Source organism: Coenobita brevimanus, unplaced genomic scaffold (assembly GCF_032717465.1).
Source record: "Coenobita brevimanus isolate Jiangsu-jjx unplaced genomic scaffold, ASM3271746v2 jjx.HiC_scaffold_1807, whole genome shotgun sequence".
Lineage (NCBI taxonomy): Eukaryota > Metazoa > Arthropoda > Malacostraca > Decapoda > Coenobitidae > Coenobita > Coenobita brevimanus.
The window spans coordinates 113,266-132,968 of NW_027642675.1; the positions used below are offsets into that span (position 1 = coordinate 113,266).

The window sequence follows — 19,703 nt, forward strand, 5'->3', positions numbered from 1 at the left end:
GTTTGCTTTATCCGCTGGACTAGTAAAACCACTAACTCGGAGACAAACGGCCACCCCTTATGGGTTTATGGTATGGCTGTAGATAGATATAGGGGGTAGGGTGGCTCAGTGGTAGAGTGTTGAACTTGGGACCAGGGGTCGTTTGTTCGAACCACGCCCGGTAGCTGCCATGCCGGGAGGGGTAGCACCCTCTTTTTACCTAGCAAGGCTATATGATCTAGTGAGGTCTAGCTCGGGGGAACATTTTCCCTTTTCTAGATCAATAGATAGACACTCTCCTGTCATTGTTTCTTAATTTTGCATCATCCCTTAACTACCTGAAAGTCATCACTATCATCATAGCTTGGTCTTATCCTTGACCACCCTTGTTTCTAAATTACCTGCCATGCCTAACACTTCTGCTGCCACTTACTTTGCTATACCAGCCTCACTTTCCCACTCATATAACCAGTCCATTACATTAATGACCTCGCTCTTTCTTCAAATTTCTCTACTAAGCATACCTGCTGAAAGCAAATTAATTTTTTTTGGACCAGATGCATGCAAAATGAGGGCTCACTGGGCAGTGTTTTTAAATTCATAGAGATTCTTGTCTAATGGCAGCTCTTGTTGCAGGTCCACAGCTGAAACTGACTCTGCAAAGCAGATCTAAGAAGTGTGGTCATCAGAGAGCCACCTGAATAATATATACACGGTAACGAGTTGACGGATATATAGGCACGTGTTGTCTCAGTACAGTACTGTACATCCTACATGAGGTACCTCTTCCAAATATATGTAGCATATACTGTCTGTTCATAATGTCTTTCATTGTAAGAATATGAATCATTGGATGAGTGGTAGGAGTTGATCCAGGATCATTTAGCTGTTGTGATATCCTTTGCATTTACTGCTGTACAACCGCTGCATAGACACTGGATAAGAACTGGTAAAATAAGGAACCCAGTGGTATTTTAGACTGCATTAATAGCTTAAAACTCAGCAGTGAACTATTTATTTGAAAATATGGTTACATACTACTTGCAAGTGCAGAAGCAGTTATTGTTCAGTAATAATGACCTTTGTATCAGCAGTATTGTTCAGTGGAGACTAGTTTATGGCAGGAATTAAGAGAGTTTGGGGGAATCTTATGACAGGATGAGAAAGGAAGAACCAGATGTAAAGATATATAGAGTCTGAGGTGGGTGACAAAATAGTGTAGGTGGCAAAAGATGAACCAGATGTAAATTTGAGTATGAGGTGGATGACAGAATAATGGAAGTGGTAAAGGAAGAACTAGATGTAAAGTCAGAGTATGAGGTGGATGCCAAAATAATGGAAGTGGTAAAGGAAGAACTAGATGTAAAGTCAGAGTATGAGGTGGATGCCAAAATAATGGAAGTGGTAAAGGAAGAACTAGATGTAAAGTCAGAGTATGAGGTGGATGACAAAATAATGGAAGTGGTAAAGGAAGAACCAGGTCTAAAGTTACTGTGTGAAGTGCGTAACAGAATAACGGAGGTGGTAAAGGAAGAACCAGGTCTAAAGTTACAGTGTGAAGTGCGTAACAGAATAACGGAGGTGGTAAAGGAAGAACCAGGTCTAAAGTTACAGTGTGAAGTGCGTGACAAAATAATGGAGGTGGTAAAGGAAGAACTAGATGTAAAGTCAGAGTGTGAGGTGGATGACAAAATAATGGAAGTTGTAAACAAAGAAACAGATGTAAAGTTAGATTGTGAGATGAGTGACAAAATGTTCCTCAGTGACAATGAGACTGTCGTGGATGCAGTGTCCTCAGCTGAAGTTAAGCAGTTCAGATGTTTGGAGTGTGATAAAACATTTCCTTTAAAGAAAAGTCTTAACAAACATGCAGTTGTTCATTCAGGAGTGAAGAATTTTGAGTGTGATGAATGTGGTAATCGATTTGCACAGAAGGGTGGTCTTACTCAGCACCTATTAATTCATTCAGGAGTGAAGAAGTTCAAGTGTGATGAATGTGGTAAACTATTTGCACAGAAGAAAGTTCTCACTCAGCACCTATTAATTCATTCAGGAGTGAAGAATTTTAAGTGTGATGAATGTGGTAAACGATTTGCAGACAAGAGTAGTCTCATTCAGCACCTATTAATTCATTCAGGAGTGAAGAAGTTCAAGTGTGATGAATGTGGTAATCAATTTGCACGGAAGGGTGGTCTTACTCAGCACCTATTAATTCATTCAGGAGTGAAGAAGTTCAAGTGTGATGAATGTGGTAAACTATTTGCACATAAGTGTAGTCTCACTCAGCACCTATTATTTCATTCAGGAGTGAAGAATTTTAAGTGTGATGAATGTGGTAAACGATTTGCAGACAAGAGTAGTCTCACTCAGCACCTATTAATTCATTCAGGAGTGAAGAAGTTCATGTGTGATGAATGTGGTAAACTATTTGCACATAAGAATAGTCTCACTCAGCACCTATTAATTCATTCAGGAGTGAAGAATTTCAAGTGTGATGAATGTGGTAAACGATTTACACTGAAGGAAAATCTCACCAAACACCTATTAATTCATTCAGGAGTGAAGAATTTCAAGTGTGATGAATGTGGTAAACTATTTGCACGGAAGTTTGAGCTCACCCGTCACATATTAATTCATTCAGGAGTGAAGTTCAAGTGTGATGAATGTGGTAAACTATTTGCAGATAAGAGTAGTCTCACCAAACACCTATTAATTCATTCAGGAGTGAAGAATTTCAAGTGTGATGAATGTGGTAAACTATTTTCACAGAAGGCTAATCTCACCTGTCACATATTAATTCATTCACGAGTGAAGAATTTTCAAGTGTGATGATTGTTGTTGTCCTTTGACAGAGTCAAAGAATAGCATATGAATCGATTATACGGCATATTTCAAGGGGAAATAAACAGCGAAAATTAGCGAACGAGTGCACATGAGGTGTTGTCAGGTGATAATTAGCCAATTCTAGGTGTATGGCACTCTCACTTACCTTATTTCTTTCTTGTATATATTATTTGGTATAAGAATAGGGCATAGGGCTTATTTCAATGGATGAAATCAGTGAAAAATTCCAGGGAAGATTTACTTAGCGTAGCACGGCCGGGCAGGTGAAAGGATAGGGTAATGGAGGGCAGGTAGGGAGGGGAGTCAAGAACGGGGAGAAATGGCTAAAATGTCAACAATGGATGGGAGTACAGATGAGATTAGGAGTGCTGACTAGTGTTGGACATTGGCATTACTGATAGATGATACAAGCCACCACTTGAAAGCCCGGGCGAATTCAAAATAACACAGAATCACAAAAGTGTCGCCCCGCGGTATGATCCCTTGCTCCCAAGCATCACAAAAGTGACGCCCCACGGTTAAGGGGTTAATACCTTCCACATACCTTGCCTATCTGTTCTGTCATAAGCTTTCTCCAAGTCCATGAAGGCAGCATACACTTTCCTTCCCTTCTCTAGATACTTCTCCACTAAACATCGTAGAACAAATATCTGATCTACACACCCTTTTCCCTTTCTAAATCCCCCTTGTTCTTCTCCAACTAGCTCCTCTGTTATATGCCAAACCCTGTCAATGAGTATCGTACCGTATATTTTACCAGTCACACTAAGAAGGCAAATACCCCAATGGTTACCACATACTTCTCTCTCCCCTTTTCCTTTCTATAAAGGAACAATTATACCTGATTTCCAGTCCTCTGGAACCCTTCCCTCTTCCCAAGCCAATCTACACAACTTCCATATCCACTCCAAAACAATCTCACCCCCATACCTAAGCATTTCACCACACACTCCATCAATTCCTGGGGCCTTTCCCAACATAATCTTCTTCATCGCTTCCATTATTTCTGCCCTACTGATCTCTTCCTCCCTCCTCTCATCTCTTCTTCTCCCAGCCATTCCCCAACCACTTATACTCGCATTGCTGTCACTCTCTACATTCAACAAATCCTCAAAGTGCTCGTTCCATCTCCTCAATTTCTCTCTCTTCTTCACCAACAATCTGTTATTCCTATCTTTCACTCCCCTACTATTTCCCCTTTCACACTGCCTTACTTTCTTTACCTCCTTCCAAAACAATTTCTTTCCCTCCATTTCACACTCAGATTCCTCCCAAACTCTTCATCCACATTCTTCTCACCACACAGCTATTAAATCACTGTGCAGGGAAGAGTTTCTAGTGTGCTTAATGTGGTAAACAGATGACTCAGTTGATGTCATCCAACACTGTTTAATTCATTAAGGAATGAAGAAATTCAAGTGTGATGAATGGGGTAAATGGTTTTATTATAGGTTCTCTCCAGTATCAGTTCAGGAGTGAAAAAATTTCAAATATCATGACTGGAAAACTGTGCAGAAAAAAAAAAAAAAAGTTTTTATTCACTTGGCACCTGACAGTTCCTTCGGGTGTGAAAACAATTATATAGTAAACCCTCAAAGATCCGGACTTCAAAGATCTGGATTTTGCGAAGATCCGGACCATTTCTTGGCAGATTTTCAATTTAAAACATAGGCTACAAGATACACAATTTATTAATTAAAATATACAAAAAAAATATTTGTACACATTGTTATACTATCGTATTAATTTTATACTGTATTAAATTTAATTTAAATTTTATTTGTCCTCCGGTATCCTTTTGTGAGGTGCGCACATGTGAATAGGGGGGGGGGGGAACGCGGCCTTGAGGGGACAATGAGACGAGACAGTTGACCGAGTGTGAGTTGTGGGAACACATTGACCGAGTGAAAGCACAGTTTTCTTTCTTTACTCTTCCACCATGGCTCCAAAGCACAAACATACGGTGCTAACCATAGGTGAAAAACTTGAATTACTAGAAAAATAAGAAAAAGGTGTACTAATGTCTCGGTTAAGTGAGGACTATGGTTTTGGAAAACAAACAATCAGCGATATAAAGAGAAACAAAGCCAAGCTTCGTGGTTTTGCTGCCAAGGCAGGTGGAAGTGGAAGTGGAAGTGCAGGTCCCAGTTCCCAAGTGAAGCATAAGATCGTTATTTATATAATTTCTGGAAGATCCGGATTTTTTGAGATCCGGACAGGTTATAGTCCCAATTAGTCCGGATCTTTGAGAGTTTACTGTATAGTTATGATAAATGTGGCCATGTGGAGAGGATGGAGAGTGAGAGACTGACGAGGAGAGTGTATGTGAGTGAGGTGGAGGGGGAGAGAGGGAGGGGGAGGCCGAGGATGAGGTGGAGGGATGGAGTGGAGAAGTATTTGAGGGAGGGAGGTGTGAGCTGGGAGCAGGGCAGTGAAATGGCGGGGGACAGGGCGACATGGAGGCAATTTGTGGCCACCCTGTATGGTATTAAGGTGTCTGGCAATAGATAGATAGATAAATGTGACTAAGCTTGAAGAAGAAATCGGGCTTTAACCAGGCATCCCCCCCGTTTCCTTGCTCGCTGTTGTTGTGGGGGGGCTTCAGAGACGTCGATTGGGTCTTGACGAGTGGCGGAGCTACGGTGGGGTCTCTACTCTGCCCTCTCCCCTCTCCTTGGGTCCCTGTCACTGCCTCAACTTATTTTGCAATGCTCTTTTTCCTGTTGCTTCTTCCTTCCTTTTCCCCTATCATCACCAAATAGTGGAGGCCTTTAGTGTTGATACTAGTCTCTGCCCCTTTGTCATTTCGGGCGAGACTGCTTCCTCCCCACGTGTTTGCCGTGCGTGGCGACCTATATATTGCTTGCGCTCCACTATCTGAGAGCTGAGTCCAACATGGGGCAGGGTGCAGTTCCCTGCTGTGGGCAACACGCTCCTTTAGTAGGTGGGTTGGCATAAGACGGGCAGCCCAGTGTAGACCCGCCGGGCAAATCAGCTGGCCATGTGTTGGCTCAGTCAAACTTGGCTAGGGTCAAGCAGGCCCTGTTTGGTGGGCACTGCATTGGCCCATAGCTGCCTCTCCACACCAAACCGTGTCCGCGTATACCACTCCCGCTATCCCTGGGGCTGTTGGGTGAGTTGGACACAACATCAGCCTCCCCTTGTTGGGCTCCATGGTGGGTGGGGGTGGGGTGGTGAAGTCTACCAATTCACATTATATGGATACAATTACTTCTTCTCACCCGATTATGTTGATGACCCAGGACTCCCCTTTGACTGTGGCCTTAACTTCTTCCCCTTCCCCTACACGTTTGGTTACATTAAACACCCCATCCTCCCCGCCTACTGTGTCTTCCACTCCTCCAGCTTCTCCTCTGTCTACTTCAGTCAGCCCTTCTACTATTGTCACACTTCATCCTTACCTTCCTCCACCTCCTGTCTCTAATCCTTCTATGGTCTCTATCTCCCTCTCCCGACCTCATCCTTCTTCCTATGTACCTGCCTCGTCCCTCACCTTCTCAATTTTCGGTTCACAGACATGGTCAAAATTTTTCAGTGTCCATGATGACCAATGACCTCTCACTCCACCTCTCTCTACTTTGACAAGTACGCAGGGATGTCACCTTCTCGGCCGGTCCGAATGGTTCCCGCCTCCTTGTCGTTCACAGTACTGCCCAAGCCGAGAAAGTGACATCCCTGGTCAGCAATGCGGGGCAACCCATCTTCGTGTCCTTAGGCATCCAGCTCAGTTCTGCCACTGGCACCGTCCGTTTACCATCTTTGATGTCCTTCGGCCAGAGAGCTTTCACGGATTGCTCTAATGACATCGAGCTAATCCTTTCAGAACAGCTTCATCCAATACGTTCAGTCCATTGTTATACAATTCCTCCTCGTGGATGACGCCAAGAGCCTGCTAATATCGTAAAAATAGTTTTTGCTTTTAGCGATCTGCCCCCCACAGTCATCATTGGAGGCACTGTTCTCCAAGTTTGTGAGTATATTCCATCTCCTCGCCAGTGCACATCTCGTTGGCGCTTTGCCCATCAAGCCAAATACGGCCAATCATCTGCAATCTGCGCCAGCTGTACACTGGCCAGTCATACCACCTCAGAATGCATTTCCACCATCCGATGCTGCCCTAACTGTCAGAGTAGCTATTCTGCCACCTACCAACAATGTCCCGTCTACCTCTTCGAAGTAGAAGTGTCCGCATCGGCAGGAAAACTGGCCTCTCCCTTCGTGAGGCTCGTTGCAGAGTTCGCGGCCTCGATCACCATCCTAACGTTACCTATGCACATGTAGCTCGTTCTCCTCCCGTAGTAACTTCTAGTACCAGAACTGGTTCTTCTTCCCCTTCTGCACCTATCTCTGTATCTGCACCCCCTTCTTCCTCTCCTCCCACCTCTCGTCGTCCCACCTCTCGCTCTGTCCCTACCCCTGTGACTGTTGGCTCCTCTTCTCTTCCTCCTAGTACTCCTATTTCCACCTCTTCCTCCTCTCTACCTAACCCCCCCTCTACCTGAGTCCTCCCCTGACAGACTCCTCTTGATCCTGTCTCTATTTCTTTCTCTGTTTTAGATTCCTTTACCCCTACCTTCTCTCCATCCCCTTCCTTACCTGTTCCCTCTCCTTGTTCATTCCCCCATTCCCAACCTCATCTCTCCTCTCACTCCTCCAGTTCTGTTTCTCATACTGGCCGTTTGGTGTCTCTGGCCCAACGTCCTGTCCGACCCCCATCCTCCTCTAGTGGTGAGCGCAGACTACCCATCGCATTGGACTGTAAATCTCTCTTGCCCATCCTCCTACTTCTCCGGCTCGTAAAGTTCGCGCGACGAATACCCGCCCTTCTTGTTCGATACACTCTACTGCGTCGAAGCAAAACCCTCTGGTGATGACAGTGAAACCATCCCCAAGATTATGGATTACATTTTAACTTCTACACCATATTCAGTAGACAATGCCGTACCCTCTCTGTTGAAGTTCATCCTGTACCGCCTGATCTCCCTCCTACTGCTCTCCCTCCTTCACCTTCTGTCCCCTCCTCCTCTATGCCCCCCTCCTTTTCCACTTCTTCCAATACTCCTTCCCCTCTATCTCTCCCCATGCCTCCTGGCAATGGTGGCCGTCCTGCTTGTCCACCACTTCCACCTTCTGCCCCTCTTCGTACTATCGTAATGACTCGGTAATATACGTTACTATTCTGTATTATATTTTACTTAAGGATGGAAGTTTGGAGAGTGAGGTGCTTGAAAGGGTACAGCAGGGAAGAAAGGTTGCTGGTTCCATGAAAGCGGTGATAAGAAACAGGGAAGTGAGCATGGAAGTGAAAAAGTTATTACATGACAGTATTGTGATACCAACTCTAATGTATGGAAGTGAAGCTTGGACCTTGTTGGAGGGGCACAAGTCAAGAGTGAGAGCAGTGGAAATGAGTTATTTGAGAGAAGCATGTGGAGTTACATAGAGAGATAGACTGACAAATGAGGAAGTGAAGGAGCGTTGTGGTGTGGATGTGGATGTGATAGGACGTATTAGGAGAAACACACTGAGGTGGTTTAGCCATGTAGAGAGGATGGAGAGTGAGAGACTAATGAGGAGAGTGTATGTAAGTGAAGAGGAGGGTGAGAGAGGGAGGGGAAGGCCAAGGATGAGATGGAGGGATGGAGTGGAGAGATATATGAGAGAGGTGGGTGTGAATTGGGAGCAGGGCAGTGGAATGGTGGGGGACAGGGCAACATGGAGGCGATTTGTTTGTGGCCACCCCCTTAGGGATTAAGGTGTCTGGCAATAGATAGATAGATAGATAGTAATATATTTTACTTCCTTTGTATTTATATTTTACTTCCTTTGTATTTATATTTTACTTCCTGTGTATTATATTGTATCTTTAGTATTAAGTTCCTTTTATCTTTCCTAGACTCAATTTTTCTGTTAGGTTTTACTTTTATTTGGTGTTTTAAGGTTTTAGTATGTCTATTTTACAATGGAGCATACGCAGTTTTACGGCCCATCACAATGACCTTCTCTATCTTTCAGTTCACTGTCCGTCCTTAGTCTGTTTACAAGAACCCCGATTGTCTTCCCCTTTGGTACCTATACCTGGCTATTGTTTCTTGTTCTCTCCTGCTTCTCTTTCTGTTTCAGCTATCCTAGTCCACCATACAGTTCCTCTTGAATGTCTGTCCATTAACGCCATTGTTCCATGTCATTTTATTTCTGTTTTTCTCAGACTTTGGATTACAGTGGTTTCTATTATTTCTCCCCCTCTCAGCCTATTGATTTCTTTGCCTTAACTCAACTCTTTTATTATCCCAGTTACCCATCCCAATTTTATTGGGAGATTTTAACAGTCGTCATGCATTATGGCGCGATGCCATTACTAATTCGCGTGGCCTCCACCTTGAGTCTTTTATTTTTAATAATGATATATCCTTGTTGAATACAGGAACTTCGATGCGTTTTGATGCTAAAACTCGTACTTTCTCCTGTCTGGATCTCTCCTTGTGCTCCCCTTCTCTTTAGATTTCCATTGGTCTGTTCTTTCAGACGTATATAGTGATCACTTTCCTATCAAACTTACTCTTACTACATATTGTCCGGTAATTAGACCCCCTCGATGGAGTTTTCCGAAAGCTGACTGGCCGTCATTTACTTCTTTAACTGTTCCTGCTATAACCCCTTCTTCCTTCTCTACTGTTTTAGATATGCTCACTTATTTTACTATGTGAGTTCTGAGTGCAGCTTTGACTGCGATTCCTAGGTCGTCCTGTCCTTTTACTTTGAAGTGTGTGCCTTGGTGGGATTCGAATTGTACTGTGCCTTTCCATGTTAAACGTGCACGTTGGAAGAGTTACCTACGCAAACGCAACACCTCGGATGAACAGAGTGCATTTCTACATGTTAAAAAGGTCCACGCTCTTCTTTGTAAGATTGTTAAATGGGCTAAACGCCGTAGCTGGAGATTATACGTTTCCACCATTACTGCCAATACACCCATTGCTTCCGTTTGGAAATGTATATGCAAAATAGCTGTTAAACATCTTCCCATGCCTTCCCCTGTCCTCCACTTGGATGGGGAGTCAGTTGCAGATGTTCATCTAGTTACTAATGGCTTAGGTCTTCATTTTAGTAATGTTAGGAGTGGCTCTCATCTCTCACCTGAATTCCGTGCCATTGAAGCTGCTACTGAATGTACGCCTGTTGTCTTCAAGCTGTCGTCTAGTCAGTCATATAACGCTCAATTCACGCTCCATGGATTGTCCTCTGCCCTTCGTCGTTGTAAAAACACATAGGAGGGTCCTGATGGCATACACCATAATGTGCTCCGTCACCTTTCCCCCCAGGCCCTGGTCTTATTATTAGCTATTTATAATCATATCTGGACAAAGTTGTTTTTCCTCCCTCCTTTCGTAATGCTGTCATTCTCCCATTTCTTAAACTGGGAAAGCAAGGGCATGCCCCTCAAGATTATCGCCCCATTGCTCTTACTAGCTGTATTTGCAAAGTGTTTGAGCGTATGATAAATCATTGTCTTATGTGGCTCCTGGAATCCAAGCAGCTTTTGTCCTCTTCACAGTTTGGTTTTCAAAAAGCTTGCGGTACCTTAACTTCCCTCCTAAATCTAGAGACTTATATCCGTTCAGCCTTTGCCACTTGGCAATCTGTTGTTGCAGTGTTCATTGACCTTGAGAAGGCTTATGACACACCCTGGCACTACCATATTTTACACACAGTTCATTCTTGTGGTATTGATGGTAACCTTGGTGATTTCTTAAAGAATTTTCTATCAGCTCGTTTTTTTAGAGTTTGTGTTCAGCATACTTATTCAGATCCATTCCCACAATATCAAGGTGTTCCCCAAGGCAGTGTTCTTAGCACTACTCTTTTTTTTTTTTTTATTGGCAATTAATGAGCTCTTTTCTTGTCTCCCAGTTGGTGTTCGCTCTCTTTATATGTTGATGATTTTGCAATATATGCTTCAGAGTGTGATATCTCTGCCCTTGGTGATCTTATGCAATGTGCGGTTTCTGCTGCCTCAGAATGGGCTACTTCTCATGGCTTTTAGTTCTCTCCTGTTAAGTCTCACGCTATTACTTTTACTCATTCTCATCTTATTTCTCAACTACCTCTTTTTCTCTATGGCTCTCCTCTTCCATACAAAACCTCCACTTCCTTTCGTGATCTTCTTTCTGACTCCCGTCTTACTTGGAAGGATCATATTGTCTTCTTGAAAATCTCAGCCTTGCAACGCCTCCGTCTCGTATAAACGTTGTCTCACGTGTCGTGGGTACTGATCGGACTACTCTCCTTCGTCTCTATATTGTTCTCGTTCTCTCCAAACTTGACTATGCTTGCCAAGTTTATTCTTCTGCTTCAGACATCGTCCTCCAACACCTTGATTCTGTGCTCATCACGGTTTGCTTCTGGCTCTTGGAGCTTTTAAGCCCTTTTCCTGTTGAGAGTCTGTATGCTGAATCAAGAGTTCATCACTCTTTTACTGTCATGCTCTACTTTCTCTTTGTGCCTATGCTAAAGTTGCACTGTTTTCCTCATACCCCTTCTCAACTTCCTCCTAGTCCTGACTTTGACATGTTTTCCACTCCTAGGACCAAGCCACCTTTTGCAGTTTGAACTTGTACTCTCTTCTCACACTCCTTCCTTACTGTTAGTAATGTTTTCTCTTTCCACACGTCTTTTCCCTCTGTGGCTACTTCCACGACCCCATGTTTGACCTTCCATTTTCCCTTATTCCAGGTCCAATTCTTCTTCATTCATTCTCCGTTCCCAGTTTTCAGGCTATCTCTCCCACCTTTCCTCTGCAGTACCTATGTACACTAATGGTTCAAAAACCCCTGCAGGCTTTAGATTTGTGATTCTCTTTTCTAACACCTTTTATCATTTTAGCCTTCCTACTTATGCAAGTGTTCTAACAGTGGAGTTATATGCCCTCTTGTTTGCATTGCGGTATATTTGTCGTGCCTCCTCACCCTCATTTGTGATATTCTCTGATTCTTATAGTGCTCTGTCCCTTCTTCAGTCACCTTCTACTTCTTACCCTGTAGTCCTTCGTATCTTAGAATGGTCGTTGCGTATCTCCTCTCGTCGTAAAACAGTCCAGTTCTGTTGGGTCCCAGGACATGTGGGCATCGCGGGCAATGAACGTGCTGATCAGTTGGCTTGCATGGCTGTTACCAGGGATGTCTCTCCTACCTTCCTAACTCCAGTCTCTGACTTTCTTCCTGCCCTATCTTCCCTCCTTCAACACTGGTGGCAGTCTTGTTGGGTCTCTGTCACTAATAATAAACTACGTGCTGTTAAACCCTTTATTTCCCCCTGGTTGACCCCTTGCCACTGTAATAGGATGTGGGAGACTGCTTTAGTTCGTCCTAGAATTGGTCATACTAGACTTACCCACTCGTATTTGATGTCTGGTGGTCGCCCTCCCCTTTGTACTCGTTGCAATACCATTCTTTCTGTACGGCATATATTCCTTGATTGTCCTCTTTACACTCTACTGTGACGTATTTCATTTCCTTTTTGTCTCGCCTCCAACTTCCCCCCCTTCTTGCAGACTTTCTCCGAGAATCACCGTATTTTTCCTTCCATAATATCATGTCCTTCCTTACCTCCGTTGGTCTTTTCAACATGTAATTCCGTTCCTTACTTCAGTAGCCCCATCTGTGATATGATACACTTCTCCCATTGACCCGTTGCTTTCACGATGCCATGTCTGTGCTCCCGGCCCACCCAGCGTACACGCCTCACCGATGATCTGGCTTTGCGCTGGATTTTGGCACTAGGTTCTTATTGTTCTTCTTCTTCTTCTTTAACCAGGCATGGTGCCATTCACTAACAAGTGAGGGAGAAGACATGTTTTATCTCTTAGGCTGGTTTGAGAGTGTAATGGAAAATTTTAAAAAGTGGGTTGCAGGAAAACAAAAAAAAATTGAGTGCTTTGGTCTGTAGTGCCCCTTTAACTACTGTTGGTACTTGTGGCAGGCCACCCTTCATGCATCGTGTCATATGATCTACTGAGCCAAGACATTATTAACCATGAGTGATATAATAATGTGAAACTCTAGATACAGTAACCCCTCAATATACTGAACCCTTTCCATGAATTTCAGTTTTAACGACCACCTTGAGTTGCCCGAACATTATGTTCTTTTAATAAACTTTGTTTGGTAAAAGAATGGACGTGCAGGAAATACTCACCAGGTTTGGGTTCCCCCCCCAACACACACACTGTGTGTGTGTATTAAAAACATTTAATGTCTATGCAGCTGTTCTGTACTATTTGCATTGCTATACTTTATTATGTAATACAGTAATTACTGTAATGTAACAGTTAATATACAGTGAATTTACCCACGCTTTTGCTGTAAATACTGATCAACCAGTGTACAGTAGTGTAAAGGCAGTGTACAGTATAGTGCAGGATTGTGGTGGTTATCAGTGACTATCTGTGCCAGTGTGGAATGCAATTTATGTTTAATGTACATGCAGGTGTTTTGTACTGTTTGCCTTGCTATTCTCTGGTATGTAGTATTTACTGTAATGTAACAGGTAATGTACAGTGTCAGTTTCTTTTACCTACACTTTCCATGTAAATACTGAGTGACAAATGAACATAGATTTATCCAAGGCCTACTTCCAGTCCTTATTTGCAGTGCAATTACTTCCTGAAAGGTAAGAGTAAATATGTCAATTAGTAAATAGAGCATCTATTGAGAAAAAGATGTAGTGCCACACATTTGATATTCATGTATGTGTTTAGTAGTACTGTAATTTTAAGTTAGATAGGGTGTAACCTGAATATTAGTTTATAAGTTCCTATCCTAAGTAGTAATTCATATATTAATAATTACTGTAGGGCTAACTCTATTTTTATATGTATGTATCTCTGTATCTATGCAGTGGGTGATGTAATTGTGGATGTTGAGCTATGGGAATTCCCCGTCTCATGGAGTAACGAATAACATGTGCGCAGCTCTTCCCCTTGTTTGTGCGTCGTTGCCGGGTGCCGAGTTTAAACCTTAAACAGAGTATTGATGGGTATACAATTCTATCCGTATCCTAGTTGTGAAATGCTTACTAATGAAGCTGCTAGAACCCAAATATGCAAGATTAGCAGTCCAAAAGGCCTAAATAATGTCATTCGTGAGGATTTAAAGTCCCGTTTATCTTGGCCGTCACTAGATGGCATGAGCTGCTGTCAGATTCATAGTGAAATAGTGATAGAATCAGTATCTAAATTGAGTAAGGTATAAATCCCAAATTTTCCCCAGTTCAATCAAAAGACCTGGCGTCATGAGTACACTGCTAAATAAATTGTAAAGAGAATTGAAACCCACCATATTTCAAAAACACCATCTCATTTGACTAAGCAGTGGCTGCCCAACGTAGTCACTCGAGCCCCAGACGTCGTATCTAATGGACGTTTGTTCAGGTGAGCCGTCCACATTTCTTCTTCCTCCCCCTCTTTTTCTTTGTTTAATCCTTACTTGTTATGGACTATATGAAGTAATATTGTTGAGAGTTTAACGTAGTCACTCGAGCCCCAGAAATCGTATCTAATGGACGTTTGTTCAGTCCACAGACACCGGCGACACCAGTGTGAGCACGACGTTTTTCCCATAGTATTGTCCAAGGACTTCAGCATACACACATTACACTATCCATGAATTATTACTATATAAACCAAATGTATTGGTATTATTGATCTATCAAGTGAATTTTATTTTGTAAATAAGAAATAGAAATTTGAAAGTGATGTAATCTGGTAACGGAAGAGCGTAATTCAAACCATTAACCGTTTTCTTTCTTGTAACTAAGGAAGTTAGGAGTGTGGAAGGGAACTTAGTGACTGTGAGCAATGATGTAATTTTGAAATGAACCTCGAGGCTAAACAAGCCCGAGTGATTGTGTATTCTTGGTGATTGTACAATGTTTGAGTAGTGCCTCGAGGCTAAATAAGCCCGAGTGATTACGTATTCTTAGTGATTATATTTCTTTTCTGAATTATTCCTCGAGGCTAGACAAGCCCGAGTGATTATGTATTTCTAGTGACTATATAGCAATGATGATTATGAATTGTAAATAGTACTGAATTGATATTGGATTCTAGAAAATTACATGATGAGAATATATTATATGGATGAAAAATGAACACAAGTAATCATTCTTATTGGTTCGAGGCTATGCCAGCCCGAACAGATAGCCCATGCTCGTAAAAAAGGTCCCTGGCTTGAGGCTATTGTTGAGCCCAAGAGTAACTGCCAAAAAGAAAGTAAAGTACAATAACCTCATAAATCGTTGGTATGTATCAAATTGTTTCGTCTGGTAATAATGTTAGAGGAATGATCATCCAAAACCTTGGTAACCTGTACAATCTTCTCTTATACTAAAAAGGGTCATGTAATTAAAAATGTTTTGTGGTAACTAGCATAGAATTATTAAAGTAAAGTATATATCATTTTCTTTTCTTTATTAGTGTACCTAATCAAGGAAATTATGTCCTCAAGCCAAATTCACTCCCCTTCCAATTCAAGATTCCTTCGCTGAGGGAACGACGACCACCTGTGGTACTGACTAAATCTAAGTTCGGCCAAAAACTACAAACGCTACCACAATTCTTTCTTTTTCTTAAATATTTACCTTCTATTATACTAAGTCGAGTACCACTTATATTATCCATGGATGAGTTGATCAGTACCAACAACAGGTAAGAATATAAATATCCGTCATTACACTGAGTGAAGAATACCGGTAAGATTATAAAATCAACAGCTTTACACTGGTGTCAACAGGGATGGATAAAAATTCTTATCATTACAACTATCTGTGCCAGTGTGGAATGCAATTTATGTTTAATGTACATGCAGGTGTTTTGTACTGTTTGCCTTGCTATTCTCTGGTATGTAGTATTTACTGTAATGTAACAGGTAATGTACAGTGTCAGTTTCTTTTACCTACACTTTCCATGTAAATACTGAGTGACAAATGAACATAGATTTATCCAAGGCCTACTTCCAGTCTTTATTTGCAGTGCAATTACTTCCTGAAAGGTAAGAATAAATATGTCAATTAGTAAATAGAGCATTTATTGAGAAAAAGAGCCATTTAGACCTACCTGTATCTTATTGTGTACGAGTATATGGCCGAACAATGCTGTACAATTACCGTAACAATCTTTGTTCGGTAAAAGCCACAGCACATGGGAAATACTGAACAGCATGGTGTTCGGCTTTAATGTCAAGGGTTTAGTACCAGTTAGTTCATTATATCGAGAGTGCACTGTATTAGGAGAGGGTTGTTCACTGTGATAGTTGTACAGCAGTACAGGGCATTCATTTGGTATGAAATAAACTGGGCAACAAGGTGCACTGTATCCTGCACAATGTGTACACAAAAATATTGTACATGTATGTATGTATTTTTTTTTTTATGTGTCCGACTCTGGGCATAGATTTCACAGCCTGCTTCCAAGGCCCAGTAGTCCTCCAACATTTCATACACCTCTACATGTCACCACTTTGGCGCTAACACCCACCGTCCATATTGAATGCATGCTAGGGCTGTCTCATACAGGACTGGTGTATTGGTATTAGCGGGGATATTTTTACGACATGTCGGCGGGTCTTCCGGTAGATCAGTAAAGTCTGATATTTATGAAATTCAAATCCTTAACACGTTACCCGCATGCTGAGCCACTGGTGTACCATTTGATGTCTTCTTTCCTAACGTGTTGATACACTGATGGTGCAATAATGAGTAATAATTTGTTTTCACTTTTTCATGTATTTCACCTTCACGAATGTTGGCTGGGCAGATTTTTTGTTGCTGCTTCTACAGTAGAAGACATGTTGAATAGGCTAATGATATAAGATTAGAGAAATGCCTATGTACAGTAGTTAGAGAATGTATATCAGACTTCCAGTAGTGACTATTACATTTCATTTAGATGTCAAACAATACTATTAATTACACAAAAACATTGAAAAACAACTCCGTGTTGCAGAACTAGGGCCATGAGATGCAAATACACTTTTCTTGAAAAAAACAAACAAACAAAGAGTAATTTTACAAATGATAAATATTTGTGATTTTTTACTGGAAGAAAAAATGGAGTAACCACTCTTGTTTTGAACAGTTCTACATTTACTTTGTTAGGAAACAACAAAAAAAGATATGTGCTGGATGTTTCTGGTTATTAAACTTTTTTTAATAATTATAAATGATTAATTATAACCAATACTTGTAATTATCCCTGGCTGGCTACTGATGATTACTATTACGGCATTCAACTTACCCAGCTATCATTATGCTTGGTTGCAAGAAACACTGTCATCAGTGATGCAAAAAAAACTTCAGAAGGCTGATGAAGAGATTAGAAGGAGGAAAAATGAACAAGAAACAAGATAATAATAAAAAAGGTAGTGTTGGACCTTTGCTTGGACTTCCTTCAATTACCTAAATAGCCAAGTGCCACCTGGAACTTCACGACAGAGAATGAGATGGTAACAAACCAAAGAAAACAGAAGCACCAGATAAGGGTGAGTGGAGACTGCGCTACCTGGGCCAAATTAGTACACTACCTCAGTGATCCACCGGTGGTGCATCATGCAACATGAGAAGAAAATGTCAGGATACCACGTGTTGGGCCACCAGTGACACACTACTTTTATGAAGGCATATCCCTCATTGGTACTCAGTAAAGCAACATAAATCCTTTCGCTGTGATAGCTCCTTGCAGACTGGTGGGAGAGAGCTCTGAAGTGAAACGCAGCCTGGGAGAGAACTCATATTGCCGAAACACGGGTAACGTTTTAAACTGTTCCCTGCCCCAGCGGGGATTTGAACCTGGGTCCATTAGGACTGCAGGCCACCTCTCTACCAATTGAGCCACTGCCTCCCCCAATTGCTCTTTATGGGCAGCAACTTATCTTATTGTGTGACATTTTATAATGGGATAATGATGTCTAAACACATGGCAAGTGCTCCACCTTGTAGTGAGAGTAATCTGAGTTTTCACTTTACTGGAGCAGGTCTAATGGAACACAATTTTTACAGTACTTTTGCCTCAAGTTTTCTTTTATTTTTGTCATGGGGGGGGGTACTTTAATTGCAAGGTAGAGCACTAGCTGGGTGCTTAGATCACTAATGTCAAGTATCCCATGAAAAATGTTGGACAAAAATCATGTAAGAGATGTCGCCCTTACTAGCATTAGTAACGTTATATGTTTGCGGTATGCATTTTTCACTGGCATGGTGTATTTTCTCACCCAAATCATCATGCACTAGGAGATGTGCAGTTTAATAGGAACAGCTTACATCCATATAAATACATAATAATATGAAGGCATATAATCAGAGGGTATGATGGATCTAGGCAGAAAGGTAAGATATGCTAAGGTTTTAGTGGCTGTGAAAGAAAAAGACCTGGGAATCTATTGAAAGTATATTTATTCATTCATTCATCATCTAATCCTGTGTTGCCCCATGAGGAGTGTAGGAGTCCAGGGCTAAGCAAGTTGGTCCTGACATTTAAGATGAGTGACCAGCCTCACTCATCCCTGAGTGGCATTGCGTGAGCAGTAAACTCCAACCATCCCTTGAAAATAAACCTGCACTGGCCCAGTCCAATTGGAGTGCCTTAACCCCTCCTGCCCGGCAGATGTTGCGAGCGCTCCACCTAGCTGGGCATTCCTGAAACAGATCGGGAAAATCGTCTATATTTTAAACCTTCTTATCTCAGTTAATACTTAACCAAATAAAACAAACAAGGTGTCATATTACTCACCGGTCCTTCGACTTCACGCTGAATGCATCAGATTGTCCATGAAGTGCATGTAGGGAGAGTGACTGAGTGGGGAATGAGGGCAATTTTTGTTGTTTTTTTGCCAGTGTCCATATGCATGGTGGAGGTTCGGTGACAGAACTAAGGCTTACACTAGCCCACCACAATAATAACACTTCGATAGCACTTCCAGACGACCAAAATCCACTACAAACACTATTTATGTACATAATTTTCCATAATCAGTCATACTTAATGCTCGTAGGCTGCTAACCATAGCAACGACCTTGAAGGCAAGCTGTCTGCTCACCTCCACGACCACCACCCCTCCTTACAGACAGACACTCTCATGCTCTCTCTCTCTCTCTCACACACACACACACACACACACACACACACACACACACACACACACACACACACACACACACCGCTCGCAGCTCAGTGGTAGCATTCTCGCATGCCATCTGGTAGACGGGAGTTCGAGCCTTGCTCAGGTTGTGAAAAGTTTCACTGACGAAGTGGGTGGTTACTGTCTCCCTTGAGCAAGGGGATGGGGGTGTGCATGTGTGAAGGTCACAGCCTTGCCCTTAGATTGGACTATATGAGCTCTCAGCTCCCTTCCGGGAGGGTAAAAGCTGACGATCACGACCATCAAGTGATCCTGACCAGCCCGGTGAATTACACATGCACAGACAGAGATGTATGTTTGTCTTGCATTGTCGCTCGATTCTGGCACCGCTGAGTGAGTAGAAGTCTGGGTATTACAGCTGCTAGAAATAATGCTGTTATTACTACTACTACAACTACCATGTTCTGGTGCCAATATTGTTTCCCAAGACTAGTTATAGTTTCACACTATTGTTACATATTACATAAAGTTGTTTATTCGTAATTAACAATCTGCATCGTAGTATGAATGATAAATAACCAAGCACCATTTCACCGTAAAGTGAGGCTTGGGATGGGATGTGCATCAGACATCTTCTTTTAATCAAAACCTAGAGTAAAGGGAAGGCGATAGAGAAATATGAATTTTATATATGTTTAAGTCTTGGGGGAAATAATTACCTTGTTGGTA

The 19,703-nt window shown here is 42.1% G+C and overlaps 1 protein-coding gene across 1 annotated transcript in view; it reads left to right on the plus strand.

Annotated features, from left to right (window-relative positions):
* The first annotated feature begins 1,254 nt into the window (after positions 1–1,254).
* LOC145389665 (uncharacterized) overlaps positions 1,255–19,703 on the plus strand; it is a 36,595-nt gene continuing 18,146 nt past the window's right edge. Inside the window, exons 1-2 of the mRNA XM_080264886.1 lie at positions 1,255–1,532; positions 1,743–2,566. Coding sequence (XP_080121012.1) covers positions 1,255–1,532; positions 1,743–2,566 — 1,102 coding nt within the window. The remainder of the gene's footprint in view (positions 1,533–1,742; positions 2,567–19,703) is intronic.